General features: G+C 33.6%; 1 protein-coding gene across 5 annotated transcripts in view; it reads left to right on the top strand.

The window, feature by feature from the left end:
- The window catches only part of LOC119531509 (ubiquitin-protein ligase E3A), a 122,188-nt gene that overhangs the window by 77,962 nt on the left and 29,223 nt on the right, over positions 1 to 15,003 (top strand). For all 5 annotated transcript variants that reach the window (XM_037832828.1, XM_037832830.1, XM_037832829.1 and 2 more), the window contains 2 exons: positions 4,763 to 6,009; positions 14,592 to 14,736. In XM_037832828.1, the coding sequence (XP_037688756.1) occupies positions 4,763 to 6,009; positions 14,592 to 14,736 (1,392 nt within the window). The remainder of the gene's footprint in view (positions 1 to 4,762; positions 6,010 to 14,591; positions 14,737 to 15,003) is intronic.

Here is a 15,003-nt window from a genome sequence, read left to right on the forward strand (position 1 = left end):
GATTATTATTTATAATAGGTATGTACTGTGTTTTGGATACATTTTAGGAAATTAGGTAGGGGTTTTGGGTTGTCTTCTAAGATACCATAATTTTTTTTCAATTAAAATAATAGGAAATAGGCTCCTAGTTAGTGGCTTCACCCTTTTTAAGAAGAGATTACTGATGTTTAGCAGGAGGTGCCTATGTATTGTTAATAGAACACATCTGAGAAAGAGTTCTTCAAGAATTAGGTCCCCAAAAGAAAAAGCGCAAGTGTTGGTGCTCTAGGAGCAGGGACCACAAGTCAGGTTTGTGGTGTGATATAACTGGGTATTTTTTATGGTTCAACTTTTGGAGGTTATTCATTCAATGATTACTTATGTGGTCAATGATTTTATGTGGTCTTTTTCTTTGAAGAAAATATGTTAAAGCAGAGATAGGAATCTTATTAAAAACTTTTACATGTGCTATAGTACAACATGTATAAGGGTATATTTGGCACAGTGAAGTATGTAAACTGAGTTTTTATTTAAAAAAAAAAGGAAAAATAATTTTCATTAAAATTACCTTAGTACACTCATTTTGATAATCCAATATCAAAACTAACAAAAACCTACAGTCTCTCAAGATCTAAAGTAAACCATATAATCATTAAATTTCACCTTACTAAGACAGAGAAATATAACTTGATAATACTATATTTTTCTTGTGACTTCTGTGAGTACCAGATAATTAGGGGTAAAATAAATTGTTTTAATAGTGACATAATCAAACGAGCAAGATTTCCTCAATGACTGTATTTTAAATGAAAATACTGGAATAAAGTTGAATGAAAAATTAATATAAACTATTTCAGTCAGCTTTATTAATAAAAGAAATGAAACTATCCTTTAAACAGTAGAGAAGTAAATTTCACTTTATAAATCAACTATGTTATCCATTCTAAGAGCCAAGGAAAGAAGGAATGCTCTGAGCAGATAACTTCAAAAACTTGAAAGCTCCATGTTAATTTACCTCCTCCTCCTCCTTTTTTTTCCCCCTTTACCTAGTGGCTACCACACATGTCTGGCATATAGGAAGCACTTGAATGTTTGTGGACAGGTAAGACTGACCAATTACTAAAAAGATATGAAATTTCTAATAACCATAGGACCTAACTCTCAACTAGTAGAAAAAGATCTCTGTTCAATGTTGGGTGTTACTCCAAAGGAGTTATCTATGTGATTCTGTAGAGTTAACTATGTGATTCTAAAATTAGCCTTTTGCTTACGTATTTGATCTAGCAATGACAAGTCTTTCACTGTCATGATGAAGGGGATAGATTAAGACTATTGCTCAGTATTACTTTGCTTGACCAGAATAATCTCCATAAAGTTAATGCACGAAATATGTTATTTGTTCTGTGTCCTATCAAATAAAATGTGGATTGTTTGTTTATTCAAAATGACAAAAGTTCCCGTATTATTTAGTTTATTTGATTTTGAAGAATATTATTATTTCATAAGAGGATACTGCATTTATTGTTGCAGCTTTAAGCTGTTTAGTTGCAGTGAATTATTTATAATAGAACACTGATGTGAAATATATAGTGATGTCACTTTGTTTGGGGTGCTCCATTAGATAGGATTTTTACTGGCTTGTGCAGTACCTTATGAAAAATGGTCTCTAGATAGTAGAAATACTTGTTTTTAAAATTTGAAGGAAAATTTTATAATTTGTGGAGACGTATATATAGTCTTTGGGTAATTTGAAAATAGTGGTATTAATTAGCTTATTTTGTATAACTACTAAAAAAAAAACTACTTGGTTTTTCTACTCTTAAATATGAGTCATTTGGGTCTGGCTCCATTAATTGGGAAAGGAAATTCTCTCCTGGAAGCCCACCAGTAGATTTCCACTTAAATCACTGGCAAAGCTGTGTCACATGCTACCCCTCAAGTGCAAGTGAAGATGGGAATGTTAATATTTAGTTTTTACAGCTTCTATCTCAGAGGCAGAAAACAAGGAGAAGGAAGTTAATAGATTTGAGGTAACACACCCTGCAGTGTTTACTCGGATATATTAGAGAGATTCAGGGAAGACAACAGTTGGGGAAGATTTCATTTCACATACTGAATGATCATAGCACTTTTTTGGAGTTGAAATACTCTCAAAAGATTATTTAAGTTGACAAATCATGTAAACTAAACCTGTATGATTCAGGACCCAAAACTCTTTTGGAGTACCACCCAACATTGAACATAGGCCTTTTTCTACTAGTTGAGAGTTAGGTCTGTGGTTATTAGAAATTTTGTATCTTTTTAGTAATTGGTCAGTCTTACCTGTCCACAAACATTCGAGTGCTTCCTATATGCCAGACATGTGATAGCCACTAGATAAAGGGGAGAAAAAAAGGAGGAGGAGGTAAATAACATGGAGCTTTCAAGTTTTTAAAGTATCTGCCCAGAGCATTCCTTCTTTCCTTGGCTCTTAGAATGGATAACATAGTTGATTTATAAAGTGAAATTTACTTCTCTACTGTTTAAAGGATAGTTTCATTTCTTTTATTAATAAAGCTGACTGGCTGAAATATTTTATATTAATTTTTCATTCAATTTTATTTCAGTATTTTCATTTAAAGTACAGTCATTGAGGAAATCTTGCTCGTTTGATTATTTCACTATTAAAACAATTTATTTTACCCCTAATTATCTGGTACTCATAGAAGTCACGAGAGAAATACAGTATTATCAGGTTATATTTCTCTGTCTTAGTAAGGTGAAATTTAATGATTAAATGGTTTACTTCAGATCTTGAGAGACTATAGGTTTTTGTTAGTTTTGATATTGGATTATCAAAATGAGTGTACTAAGGTAATTTTAATGAAAATTATTTTTCCTTTTTTTTTTTTTAAAAATAAAAACTCAGTTTACATGCTGGGGAGTTTTATGATATAAGTACCAATTGTATGGTGTGCCTAAACATTGGAATTTACGACTACTTGAATTTGGGTGGTTTACATTGTTTTCCACTCTGAACATTATTCTCAGTGCTTTCAGTTAAAAAATCATACTTGTTATGAGAGCTAAGAGAAAACAAATAAATTAAGATTTGAGTAAGATGGCAATTTGGGGTTTTAAAAAAATGTTAGATATCCATTTTTTTGGTATGTTTCTGCATTTCTTGAGTAAGAAGGGTAGAAAAGGGGGTAAACAGAGTTTTTTTTTTTAATGGTTTTTCTAATTTATTCCATCCCATAACAGTCCCCTTTAGTACTTCTGTATTCCATAATCTCCATACTTCTAATTCTTTCAAAAGAAGTATATATGATTTAAATATTGTTGTGAAGAGAATGAGAGTCATAGGTTTGTCTGGTGTACAAAAAGGGATTAATTATTAAAAAAGTTCAAATGGGAAAAAATGATAATGGAGAATGTGTAATGAGAAATTGGTATTCAGTCTGGCCTTTCATTGCCCCCTGTTATTTTTGTAGTTTTGGGTATTTTTTTTTTTCTTTAGGGGAGAAAATGGGTATTAAGGGGGGGGGGGGGGGCTTCCTTGAATTGAAATACTTCAAGCTGCAAAATAACAGGGGTATAGCATCCTATCTTGGTTCTTATAAAATTTATATTAAAAGGAAAGTACCAGGAAGGGTTACACATAGTTTGAGGAATGGGCATTACTGGTAATTTCAAAGACTCTTCGAGCTAGATGGGGAAAGGTCAAAGGCTTCTATATTACTTAAGGTAAGCTAGACTGTGATATTAAATAGATCCCAAAATGAACATTATCTTAAATTCTGTGGAAGTTTATTTCTAACTCATTTAACAGTCCAAGATATTCTATTTGGCAGGGGTTCTGCTTCATGCAGTTATTCAGAGACATAACTATGGTAGTTCTGTTATATTCAACACACAGCTTTCAAAGTCATCCTGGCAGCTTCATCCCATTCATCAAAATGGGAAAAACCTTGGCCTGAAAGTAGCACCCATATACCCTTGTAAGGAAGTATGGGAAATGTGGCCTAACTGTGCCCAGGAAAAAAGGAAATAGATTTTGATGCCTATGTAGTAGTCTCTGCTTCACTTATCTGCTCCTAAATCGTCGCCTTCCCACTTGATCATTTTTCATTGTTCAGGAACTATTTCCTGCCACTCTTTAAGGCAGGCTGCAGATGGCAGTTTTAACTTAAGAGCTAAAGAGAAATGGTTTATTAATTCTCTTCAGTTGCTCACTGAATGCAGTCTTGGAACAAATTAGGAAGAACCTAAAGGAGCTAGTTTGGTATTAATATATATAGAAGTAGGAGAGGAGCCATTTCCAACAGAGAATGCTAAAGGAACTTGCCTCAAAGCCTTGCCCTCTTACTTACACTTTTAAGAAGGGAGCAGTAAAACAAGGAAGAAACTCCTCAGAATAGTAGTTTGTATTCTAAAGTGTGGCTATAAGAGGTGTATTGTGATGAATCAGAACATGATATAATGGCTCATTTACAGTTAAAGTTAGGTGTTAATATATTCCTTGATTGTTAAGAGAATTAGAACTATTGTGAGCTCTTTAGAGACTATATGTTATTGAAAGAATGTTGAAACAATGGGTGAGATTGTCATTCATTGAAAAAAACAGGTAAGCACAATATTTTATTTGCTGAATCTAAGTATAAGATACTCTTTTTTTAAGTTATAAATAGAAATGGTATTGAGTGCAAAATGTTGGCTCTTGATTTTCACTGGAACTTATTAAAACAAAATCAGTATATGCATTATGACAATAAAAGTTCTCTCATTTCCTCCAATTTTCTAGATGTGACTTACCTAACAGAAGAAACGGTATATGAAATTCTTGAATTATGTAGAGAGAGAGAGGATTATTCTCCTTTAATCCGTGTTATTGGAAGAGTTTTTTCTAGTGCTGAAGCATTGGTACAGAGCTTTCGAAAAGTCAAACATCACACAAAGGAAGAACTGAAATCTCTTCAAGGAAGAGATGAAGACAAGGATGAAGATGAAAAGGAAAAAGCTGCATGCTCTGCTGCTGCTATGGAAGAAGATTCAGAAGCATCCTCCTCAAGGATAGGTGATAGCTCACAAGGAGATAACAACTTACAAAAATTAGGTCCTGATGATGTGTCTGTGGATATTGATGCCATTAGAAGGGTGTACACCAGATTGCTCTCTAATGAAAAAATAGAAACTGCCTTTCTTAATGCACTTGTATACTTGTCACCAAATGTGGAATGTGACTTGACATATCACAATGTATACTCCCGTGATCCTAATTATCTGAATTTGTTCATTATTGTAATGGAGAATGGAAATCTTCATAGTCCGGAATATCTGGAAATGGCTTTGCCATTGTTTTGCAAAGCAATGAGCAAGCTACCCCTTGCAGCCCAAGGAAAACTGGTTAGACTATGGTCTAGGTACAGTGCAGACCAGATTCGGAGAATGATGGAAACATTTCAGCAACTCATTACCTACAAAGTCATAAGCAATGAATTTAATGGTCGAAATCTAGTGAATGATGATGATGCTATTGTTGCTGCTTCAAAGTGCTTGAAAATGGTTTACTATGCAAATGTAGTTGGAGGGGAAGTGGATACAAATCACAATGAAGAAGATGATGAAGAGCCCATCCCGGAGTCCAGTGAACTGACACTTCAGGAGTTATTGGGAGAGGAGAGAAGAAACAAGAAAGGTCCTCGAGTAGACCCACTGGAAACTGAACTTGGTGTTAAAACTCTAGATTGTCGAAAACCACTTATCCCTTTTGAAGAGTTTATTAATGAACCACTGAATGATGTTCTAGAAATGGATAAAGATTATACTTTTTTCAAGGTAGAAACAGAAAACAAATTCTCTTTTATGACATGTCCCTTTATATTGAATGCTGTCACAAAGAATTTGGGATTATATTATGACAACAGAATTCGCATGTACAGTGAACGAAGAATCACTGTTCTCTACAGTTTAGTTCAAGGACAGCAGTTGAACCCATATTTGAGACTCAAAGTCAGACGTGATCATATCATAGATGATGCTCTCGTCCGGGTAAGTTGGGCAGTTGTTTTAATTTAATGTTACATTAAAAACCTAGTGATGGGGAAATTGGAGAAATGAGGTTATGGTACAATTCAATGAATTCATTCTATAAGTGCCTGCAAAAACTAAACATGGTATTTTATCACATAGGGGCATATGGACATTTCTGTTCTTAAATAGTGTTATATTTTTGTTGCCCCGTTCATGTTTATATATGTGTTCCAAGAGTGTTGGTTTCCCTATGTAATAATCATTCCCTCTTTGAAAAAGTATAGATTTTCTTTATCTTGATGATTACCTCCAAAGGTTTCCCCATTCAGAAGAGAACAGTGTTTTGGGGGAAAGACAGAATAAAGGGGAATGTGAAGCTATCCAGTAGTAAAAAATAGAGGTGAATTCTAAACAGGAGAAGTTGTACAGTAAAACCATGCCATAAAGTAATAAGTGGTGTCCAGAAATTCATTCATGTAAACATTGTGAGATGAAGTGACTGAAGCAGGTCTCTGCATGTTGCCGGAAAGAGTTTGGGGTCCTGCTGGGCCACCCAAAATGTCCCTGTATGGCACTGGTGATGGTAGTGATAGTTTCTTTGCACTTAAATGACTCTGAGTTTTGTTGCTGGTTGGAACTTCTGGGAAAACAACAGCCATTCCAGGAATCGTGCAGTTCTTAGTGCCAGGGAGATTTGGCCTGGAGAGTACTGGGAACTTACGTACCTGCTTTCTACATTCTTACTTCTCAAGATGGAGTTGCCTCTTGTTCTTTCTTCCTTCCACAGAAGATAAGAATTTTAGTGTCCCATTTAAGAATGTGGGGCTGGCCAGAAGACAAACCAGACACCTTATACCAAAATTTACATTTATCACAGGGTGCTGCATTACAGTATTAGGTATCTCATCATTGCTAGCTCTTTTTTGTCAACTTAAAGTAAAATTGAATGTCAGCTAAAATTAAGGTATAGTCCATCTTTCTATACTAATGAAAAATAGGAACCCATGACACAAACAACAGGAAAATAGTGTATATTTATTCAGAATGTATTTTTGTTTTAGAATGGATTTGTCTAAATCTGAGAATTCGTTAAATTAAACCACTAGAAAAAGTTAAGATCAGAAATCAAAAAGGTACTGAGGTTCTGTGTCTCTGTTACTGATGTTTGAAAATTCCAAATGTATTTATTGTGTTGAAGAAAGACTGTATTATTCAGGCAACTCTGGCAGTTGCTGAGTGGAAACAGAAAGAGGCATTAACTGCCTGAAGTAATTATCATTGTTTGCTTTTTGGTGCCTTCTCATTTTACTTTTATGGTTTTGAGCCACATGAACAATTAATATACTTAATAACTGATCTTCAGGCAACCTGCAACTCATATGGTAGGTATTATATAAAAACCTGAGTGATGTTTTATGACATGTTGCTGTCTATAAGTGATCATTGTTAAAGCAGAACCATAAGTGCCCAAAATGCACACTTTAAGTTTTTATGTTTGGCTTCTTGGGTTTGGACCTCTTTAGCTGTCTTCCACAAAAGCTATGCCTTACCTTTAAGAAATAATGAAATTGCACTCTATAAGATTCATTAGGGGGTTTTTAGAAATTGCCCACCTTCCTTATCTACCTTCTGCTCAGAATTCTACCTCACCTTATTTTCTTTTTTTTTTCCGCTCAGAAAGCAAAGCTACGAACCAACCAAAGCTTAGTTACTTGCTGTATAGTTATTTTATTCTGTTTTTTTAAAATTATCTTCTAGGATTTAGAGAAAACAATCAGTTTATAAGGTCTTCTTCTAAGCAGGTGTTAAAGTAAAAATAAATGTGAGTTTTTAAATTATGCTAACAAATGATTTTTAAAGTCAGTTCTGCTAAATTATGTCAAAATTGCTAATTAGTATTTGGCCCATTATAAATCAGGACTGACCAGATAATAATATCTGTACTTGAGTATTCCTCCTCTACTACAAAAGCAGTTCACTTCAGAAATCCTGTGTTTGTTAAGCAGTGGAGATACAAAGATGAAAAGGCTCCAGAAAAGTTTCTCATTGGAGACTAAAATGCTCCAAAGCAGATTTTACTCTTAACTAACTTACTCTCTTTTTTAAATAACACAATGTGAAAAGGTTAGAAAAATAAGTGTTAGATCTTGGAAGTACAAATTGATAAACTGTCTTTTTAAAAAAAAAAAAAATTTGCAGCAGGTAATGAATATGATAAAGTCATACTTAAGTTAACAAAAAGTAGTAGATTTACAAGAAAAAATAGTTTAAGACCATCCTCTTATATAATCAGTTTTAAAACTCCCCCGATTAACTCTAAAGAGTACTGATGGGTTTTTCAACATCTTCTTTCCAGAGGAGCTACTTTGCTTTTTAAGCCTCATTCTTGCTTTTTAATCACAATTTGACAAGCAAAATAAACACCATTGACCACTTTCTTATGTCCTGCTGATTTTGAACCTCAGAGTAGAGTTGGGAAGGGAGGAGGAAGTGAGAAACTTTGTGGAAATGAGAAAATTGTGGTGAGTTCAGTATTAATCATCAACTTATAGAAGCTTAGATTTTAAGAGCTAAAAGTGGTTTTTGCATTCATGTACTTCTTAGTTTATAAGTGAAGCCCAGAAAGTTTAGTACCTACATATTTGACACTCTTAAATATTTTTTTATTGGGTCTTATTTTTCTTGTTAATTATAAAACTGACTAGCTTAGAGGAAAGAAGCATAGTAATTAAATTAATATTTGGTATTTTTTTTTTAAAGAAAAGTATTTTCATTGCTTTCTTGTACTTAAATGATTCAAACCAGACTAGCAGATTGTTTCCTAACTGAAGTTTTTAGAAGAACCATTTTTGATGACAGAAGATTTAATGTTTTATAGGATTTTATAAAAATCTTAAGATACCATTGATTTTGTACCTACTACTGCTTTATTACCATTAAGAAAGAAAAAAATGCTGCCAATTAGTTAAGATGCTGTCAATTGTAGGGTACATCCTGATTTCAGAGATACTCAAACACAAATGAAGTAAATTTTAGAATGGATAAAATACAATAAAATACACTTTTTTTTTTTTGTCCCTATCTTTCTACTCATCCATCCGTACACTGGACAAAGGGGAGTGTGTTCCACATGGCTCTCCCAATCACATTGACACCCCTCGTAAGCTACATTTTTATACAATTGTCTTCAAGATTCAAGGGTTCTGGGTTGTAGTTTGATAGTTTCAGGTATTTACTGCTAACTGTTCCAATTCATTAGAACCTAAAAAGGGTTGTCTGTATTGTATGTTAGAGTGCCCACCAGAGTGACCTCTCGGCTCCTTTTGGACTCTGTCAGCCACTGAAACTTATTTCATTTCCTTTCACATCCCCCTTTTGGTCAAGAAGATGTTCTCCATCCCACGATGCCAGGTCCAGATTCCTCCCCAGGAGTCATATTCCACGTTGCCCGGGGTATTTACACCCCTGGGTGTCAGATGCCATGTAGGGGGTAGGGCAGTGATTTCATCTGCCAAATTTTTGGCTTAGCTAGAGAGAGAGGGCCACATCTGAGCAATACCAAAGAGGCACTCAGAAGGAGACATTCAAGCACAATTATAAGCAGGCCTAGCTTCTCCTTTGCAGTTAACAGTCTTCCCAAGGGCAAGTCCTGTGATTTTTACAAATGGGTATCTCAGGAATTGCTAAGGAACGCTCCCCCCACCTTGCTTAGGATAGTGAACTCTCTCCCCTGGTACTTACATTCACTATTTCTTTGCTGTTGTTCCTTGGAAAATAGTACAGTGATAAAAATTAGCTCAGGGCTCAGTTACCATTGAAATGAAAACAATTCTAATGTGATAAGGTTTTTAACAGAATTTTACCAATAGCATTTATCCATTTGTTCTTTTAAAAGTAATTTGTCATTTTTCTTAAACAACATTCTCAAGAGAAGTGGGTATGTAAACATTTAAAAAAAAAATTTTATGGTAGGTCATTGACGGTATGAGTATAATAGGAAAAGACATTGTTGCCGTCTATTAGGTGTCCCAAATTTGTCTTCATATCTGATTGGGATCCTGGTTTAAGAAAAAAAAATTCAAGGTCCTGTTTTCTAGAGATGCAGATTTAGAGCTCTGGTATGGAACCTAGGAATCTCTACTTTTAGTAGTACCCCAAGATAATCTGTTTAATCACGCTGCAAACCAGTATTTGAGAAGACTCTTGGTATAGTTTGTATATATACATAATCATTCAGTCCACATTTATATACAATTATATGCTTAGGAAACTGCCAGATATTAAGAGGATGATAAGGACAACAGGTTTAAAATAGGGGTTGATGGTTTTGTGAGACTTGGTTCAGATTAGTCCAGGGAGATCTAGGATTTCAAGTGGAAATGTAAGATCAAAAGAGATGTCTGAGATGTAGAATTGGATAGGGAAGGCCAAATATATAAACTAGAACCATGGTAAATGTAACAGGCACTAATGAAAAACCCAACTCAAATTTCATGCTTGGTTTATGTTCCCAAAGTAATTTCTTGGAACTGGATAAGATAGCCTCTCGGCATCATGTAATAATTTAAAACTTAACGAAACTTTAGTTAACCTTATTAGTATTACATCAGAGCAAAATGAAACCCTAAGACTATGGCCTGCAAAAATTGATAGCAGAATTGGAAGTAGAACTCAGGATTCCTGGTCTCTTGGGCAGATGTGATTATGCGATTTGGCTGCTACCTGAACACCTAAACTTTACCTTTAAGATATAACAAACTTTTCTTCATGTGTTTATAAAGAACATTAAAAAAATTATCTGTATAAATGAAAAATCCTATTCTAGTCAATAGTTTAAGCATACCCACTAGCAAACTGTTAACCATTGGATCCAACAAATTGACTTAGTTTAAGCCATCCTTTCTTATAGACCCTGGGCATTCTTAAGTATTAGTTTTATCTTGAGTACTCCTACCTCTACTTAAATATCCATACCATTATGGCATTGAAAAAAGAATATGATATAAATAATAGCTCAGAATACTATAAAATTTTAAGCAATGGTGTTTTCTCTTTGATTCTTATAAAGCTGACAGTTATGGTATTTTTATATTGAGATGTCACCCAACCAAGGTGTTCTAGGAATTCTTTTTGTCAGATCAGTTTGAAAAATAAATCTCCAGAATTTCTTAACCCTGGCCAGTTTAAAGTTCAGAAATTGAAAATCGTTTTATCCAACAATTGACAAAATTAAGAGTCATAGTAAGAAGAGGAAGTCATAGACATATAAGGAAGAGGTAGATGTCATTATATCCAGTCTATTTTTGTTTATTTTTACCAGTAATTTGTCTCTTGCCAGTCTCCATATTACATTAATGTAAAATATACCCAATTTTCAGAAAACCCATATATAAAAATCCAGGTTTATATACTAAATGAATTTAGGGACACATACAAATCCTCTTTTTCAGATAGTGCATAAAGTGATAAATCTTTATACTTTAGTTCTTAAATCATTCTCTACTTGACTAAGCAATGGAGTTTTTTTTTGTTTTTAAGCAAAAGAAAAATAACTACAGCCCCATACTTAATGATAACCTTTGTCAAAATGATTATTTCTAATCATTGTGGAGAGAAAATAAAGCAAGTTAAGAGTTTGCTGCCTACGATGGAATCCCCATTCCACCACTTCCTAACTCTGACTTGTGCAAGTTATTTCACCTCTCAATATCTGTTTCCTCATCTGTAAAATGGGGTTAATAATCTTACCTACCTCATAAGGGTGTTACGAAGATTAAATGATTTAATATATGTAAAGTGCTTAGAATAGTACCCAAACACAATATTATTGTTGCTGTTGTTATTACTACAACATTTTAATTCTCTAACCTCCTGCTTATTAAGTTTTCCAGAAAAGATTTTAGAACCAAGAAAATAATAACAATAATAATAATCACAATAATAACAACAACAGCTAGTACTTTTAAGGCACTGGCTTTGTGCAGGGAATTATCTACGCTTCACATACATTAATTTGTTTATCTTATGCCCATTTTACAAATGAAGAAACAAAAGCAAAGAGAGGTCAAGTTATGCATTTATCATAATGACAGAACATAATGTTCTAAACTCTCCTTTGGCACCCAAGAGGAGGGGGTAAAAAGTAGTGTTTGGGAATGAATCGTGTAATACCTTATTAAAAATGAATGTAAATTGGCTTCAGTTTTCATATAAAAGGTCTTTAGATAGAGCTAAGACTAGAGCACAAGGCCTCTGAATCCTGTAGGAACTCTCTACTAAATTCTTTGAGGTATTGCATTCAGATGGAGTCAGCTCTTATTTATTGATGTTAATGGCTAAGAGCTATAGTATGTATAATCTAAATATCAGATAATCATAAAGTCACCTGTTTTTCACTTTGGAATAAGTTATTTAATTGATACAAGCAAGTTTGCCTTTATGTTGTAAAGGCAAATGTAAATACTAACTTGCATTCCTTTAACATCTCGCCAGTTGTGAGCTGGGAGAAGAAAGTTCGAAGTGTGTTATATGGCAATATGGGACATTAGCCAGATACTCAGAATTCGCCCTGCATAAACCACACATAAGCTAAGATGGTAATTCTAATTTTAGTCCTCAGAATTCTATATACTGTTAACTTGAAACAGGTTCTAAACTGGAACTGTTTTTTCCCAAGGTTTTTTTCAAATCTCCATTTGTTTCACTCCAAAGTTGGACTAGGCTATATCAGGTTCCTTTCTTCAAAGACAATTTTATCTTCAGTTGTTTTAAAGGTAACAATTTGATGTGCTATCTTAATAATATTGCCTGCTTTACAGAACTCTTTCTCATATATTCTTAATAAACCTTTCACAACTTTGCAATACGAAGAATAAGTAGTATCCTTTTTTGTTTTTCTTTGCAGATGAGGAAACTGAGGCTTAATTGAGTCGTTTGCTAAAGTTAAGTGACAGTTGGGACTAGTACAAAGTATTCTGACTCTTAATCTCTACAACAACATGCCTCAAAAATAAGTTATTTTAATACAATTTGGCATACAAATGATTTTGTAAATGTTAGAGACCACTGTTCAGCAAGGAGAGAGCCATTCTTTAAAGTTAAAGAAAAATGATGGCATTAATTAATTTTATTACACTTGACTCTAAATTCACAGAATCATAAAACTCAAAAGTTGGAAAATATCCAGGAGGTCATTTAGGCCATTGTTTTTCAAACTTTTTTATTGTAATCCCAGGAAGAAATACTTTACGTGGATTCCCCAGTACATGTATATATAGCAATTCACGGAACAGTAGTTGCATTTATGATGTGGAAGGCATTATTTTTTCCCCGATTGCTGGTTCAAACCACTAAATGGATTAGACTGCCCACTAATGAGTTGCACTTTTCAATTTACAAAACACTCATCTTTGGCAGCTTGAGCTGGTGGCTTAATTTATGAGATTACATATTTTATATAAACACATACTGTCCAAATGAGGTGCCATTACTAAAGGTAATTACTCTAGAACTATAATACATTTATTCCAGCAGTTTGCTTTGTTCAAACCCATTTTTAAAATTCTGTTTGGAATTATTGCAGTAACCTGCACACTTGTAAATATTCTGTTTTGGCAAATATTCATCTTTGAGGAATATATATATATTTTTTAAACACCCAAAAGGCATTTGGAGCCTATTTGGCAAATAATATAGTGTTGGATTTCCTGTTAGTAAATTTCTAATATCTAAAGTAGAACAACAAATAACTTATAGTATAAATATTTCAAAACAGTACAGTGTTAATTTTATTAATTAAAGGGAACTTCAGGTTCTCATAGTGACCTGAGGTTGATCACTATGTGTAATGATTATTCTTTAGATTAAAAAAATGTATTGGGTGAAAGATTTACAGTTGAAGAAATGTTGAATGCTAGAGTTTAATAACTTACTGAAAGGTTAAGAGTAAGGACATGAGCAAGCATATATCTCACTTGTTTCAAGAAAATTTGGGTTTAAGAAGAGGAGTTCTAATCCTTTAAAAAGTGGTAATTTATTCTGAGCACTATTATGAAAGGCCTTAAGCTGCTTTCCTATTTATGCAGTATACTTTTCTTAATTGAAGTGACTTGTAACTTAATAATTATGAAGGCTTAATTATTTGGTTTTTTTTCTAATAAATATAAAGGATTACTTGGAAACAGTTTTGAAAGTCAAATTTCTATACTCTAGTGTTTTTGCTGAAATTACTTAGTTTCAGTAGTCACTTTACTATCTTGACGTCTTTCTATGACCCCTAATGGTCCAGCCCATATTTGATATATACAAGTAACAGAAGATCTATTTCTAATTTTCTACTGTGTGCTAATTTTGTAACAAATTACTAAGGTTAGAAAACACCCCTTTTACAATTCTTTGCTTCCTGTTTTTCCATTATCTATGAGACTGAAACCCTTGTTTGCTCTTTGAGAACCATCATTGCCTTTCTTGACTTTACCAGTTTGCTTCCCATTTCCAATTAAAAACAAACGAAAGTGAGACTTTTCTATTTGCTCCCTCTCCCTACTCCTTGTTTTTATTTTGCGTCATCTTCTATTCATATTTATCTTTTCACTCACTAGCTAGAGATGATCGCTATGGAAAATCCTGCAGACTTGAAGAAACAGTTGTATGTGGAATTTGAAGGAGAACAAGGAGTTGATGAGGGAGGTGTTTCCAAAGAATTTTTTCAGCTGGTTGTGGAGGAAATCTTCAATCCAGATATTGGTAAATACTTTGGTGATGTGATGATGGTGTCGTATCATCCTTTCGAATTAAGAATTTGTTTACTTTAGTTTGACAATCTCAGTTTTGAAGAACATCAAAAGAAGTCCTGGGAATTATAGATAATGACTAAATTTGTAGATTTTACAGACTAATTTGCAGCATTTACGTTCCTATTTTAGTCACTTAACCAAACATTTTAATATAGGAAATTACCTCTTAGGTAAATTAAATTGAGAACACTTCAGAATGGTACATGAGAATTATTGC

The sequence above is a fragment of the Choloepus didactylus genome, chromosome 4 (assembly GCF_015220235.1).
Source record: "Choloepus didactylus isolate mChoDid1 chromosome 4, mChoDid1.pri, whole genome shotgun sequence".
NCBI lineage: Eukaryota > Metazoa > Chordata > Mammalia > Pilosa > Megalonychidae > Choloepus > Choloepus didactylus.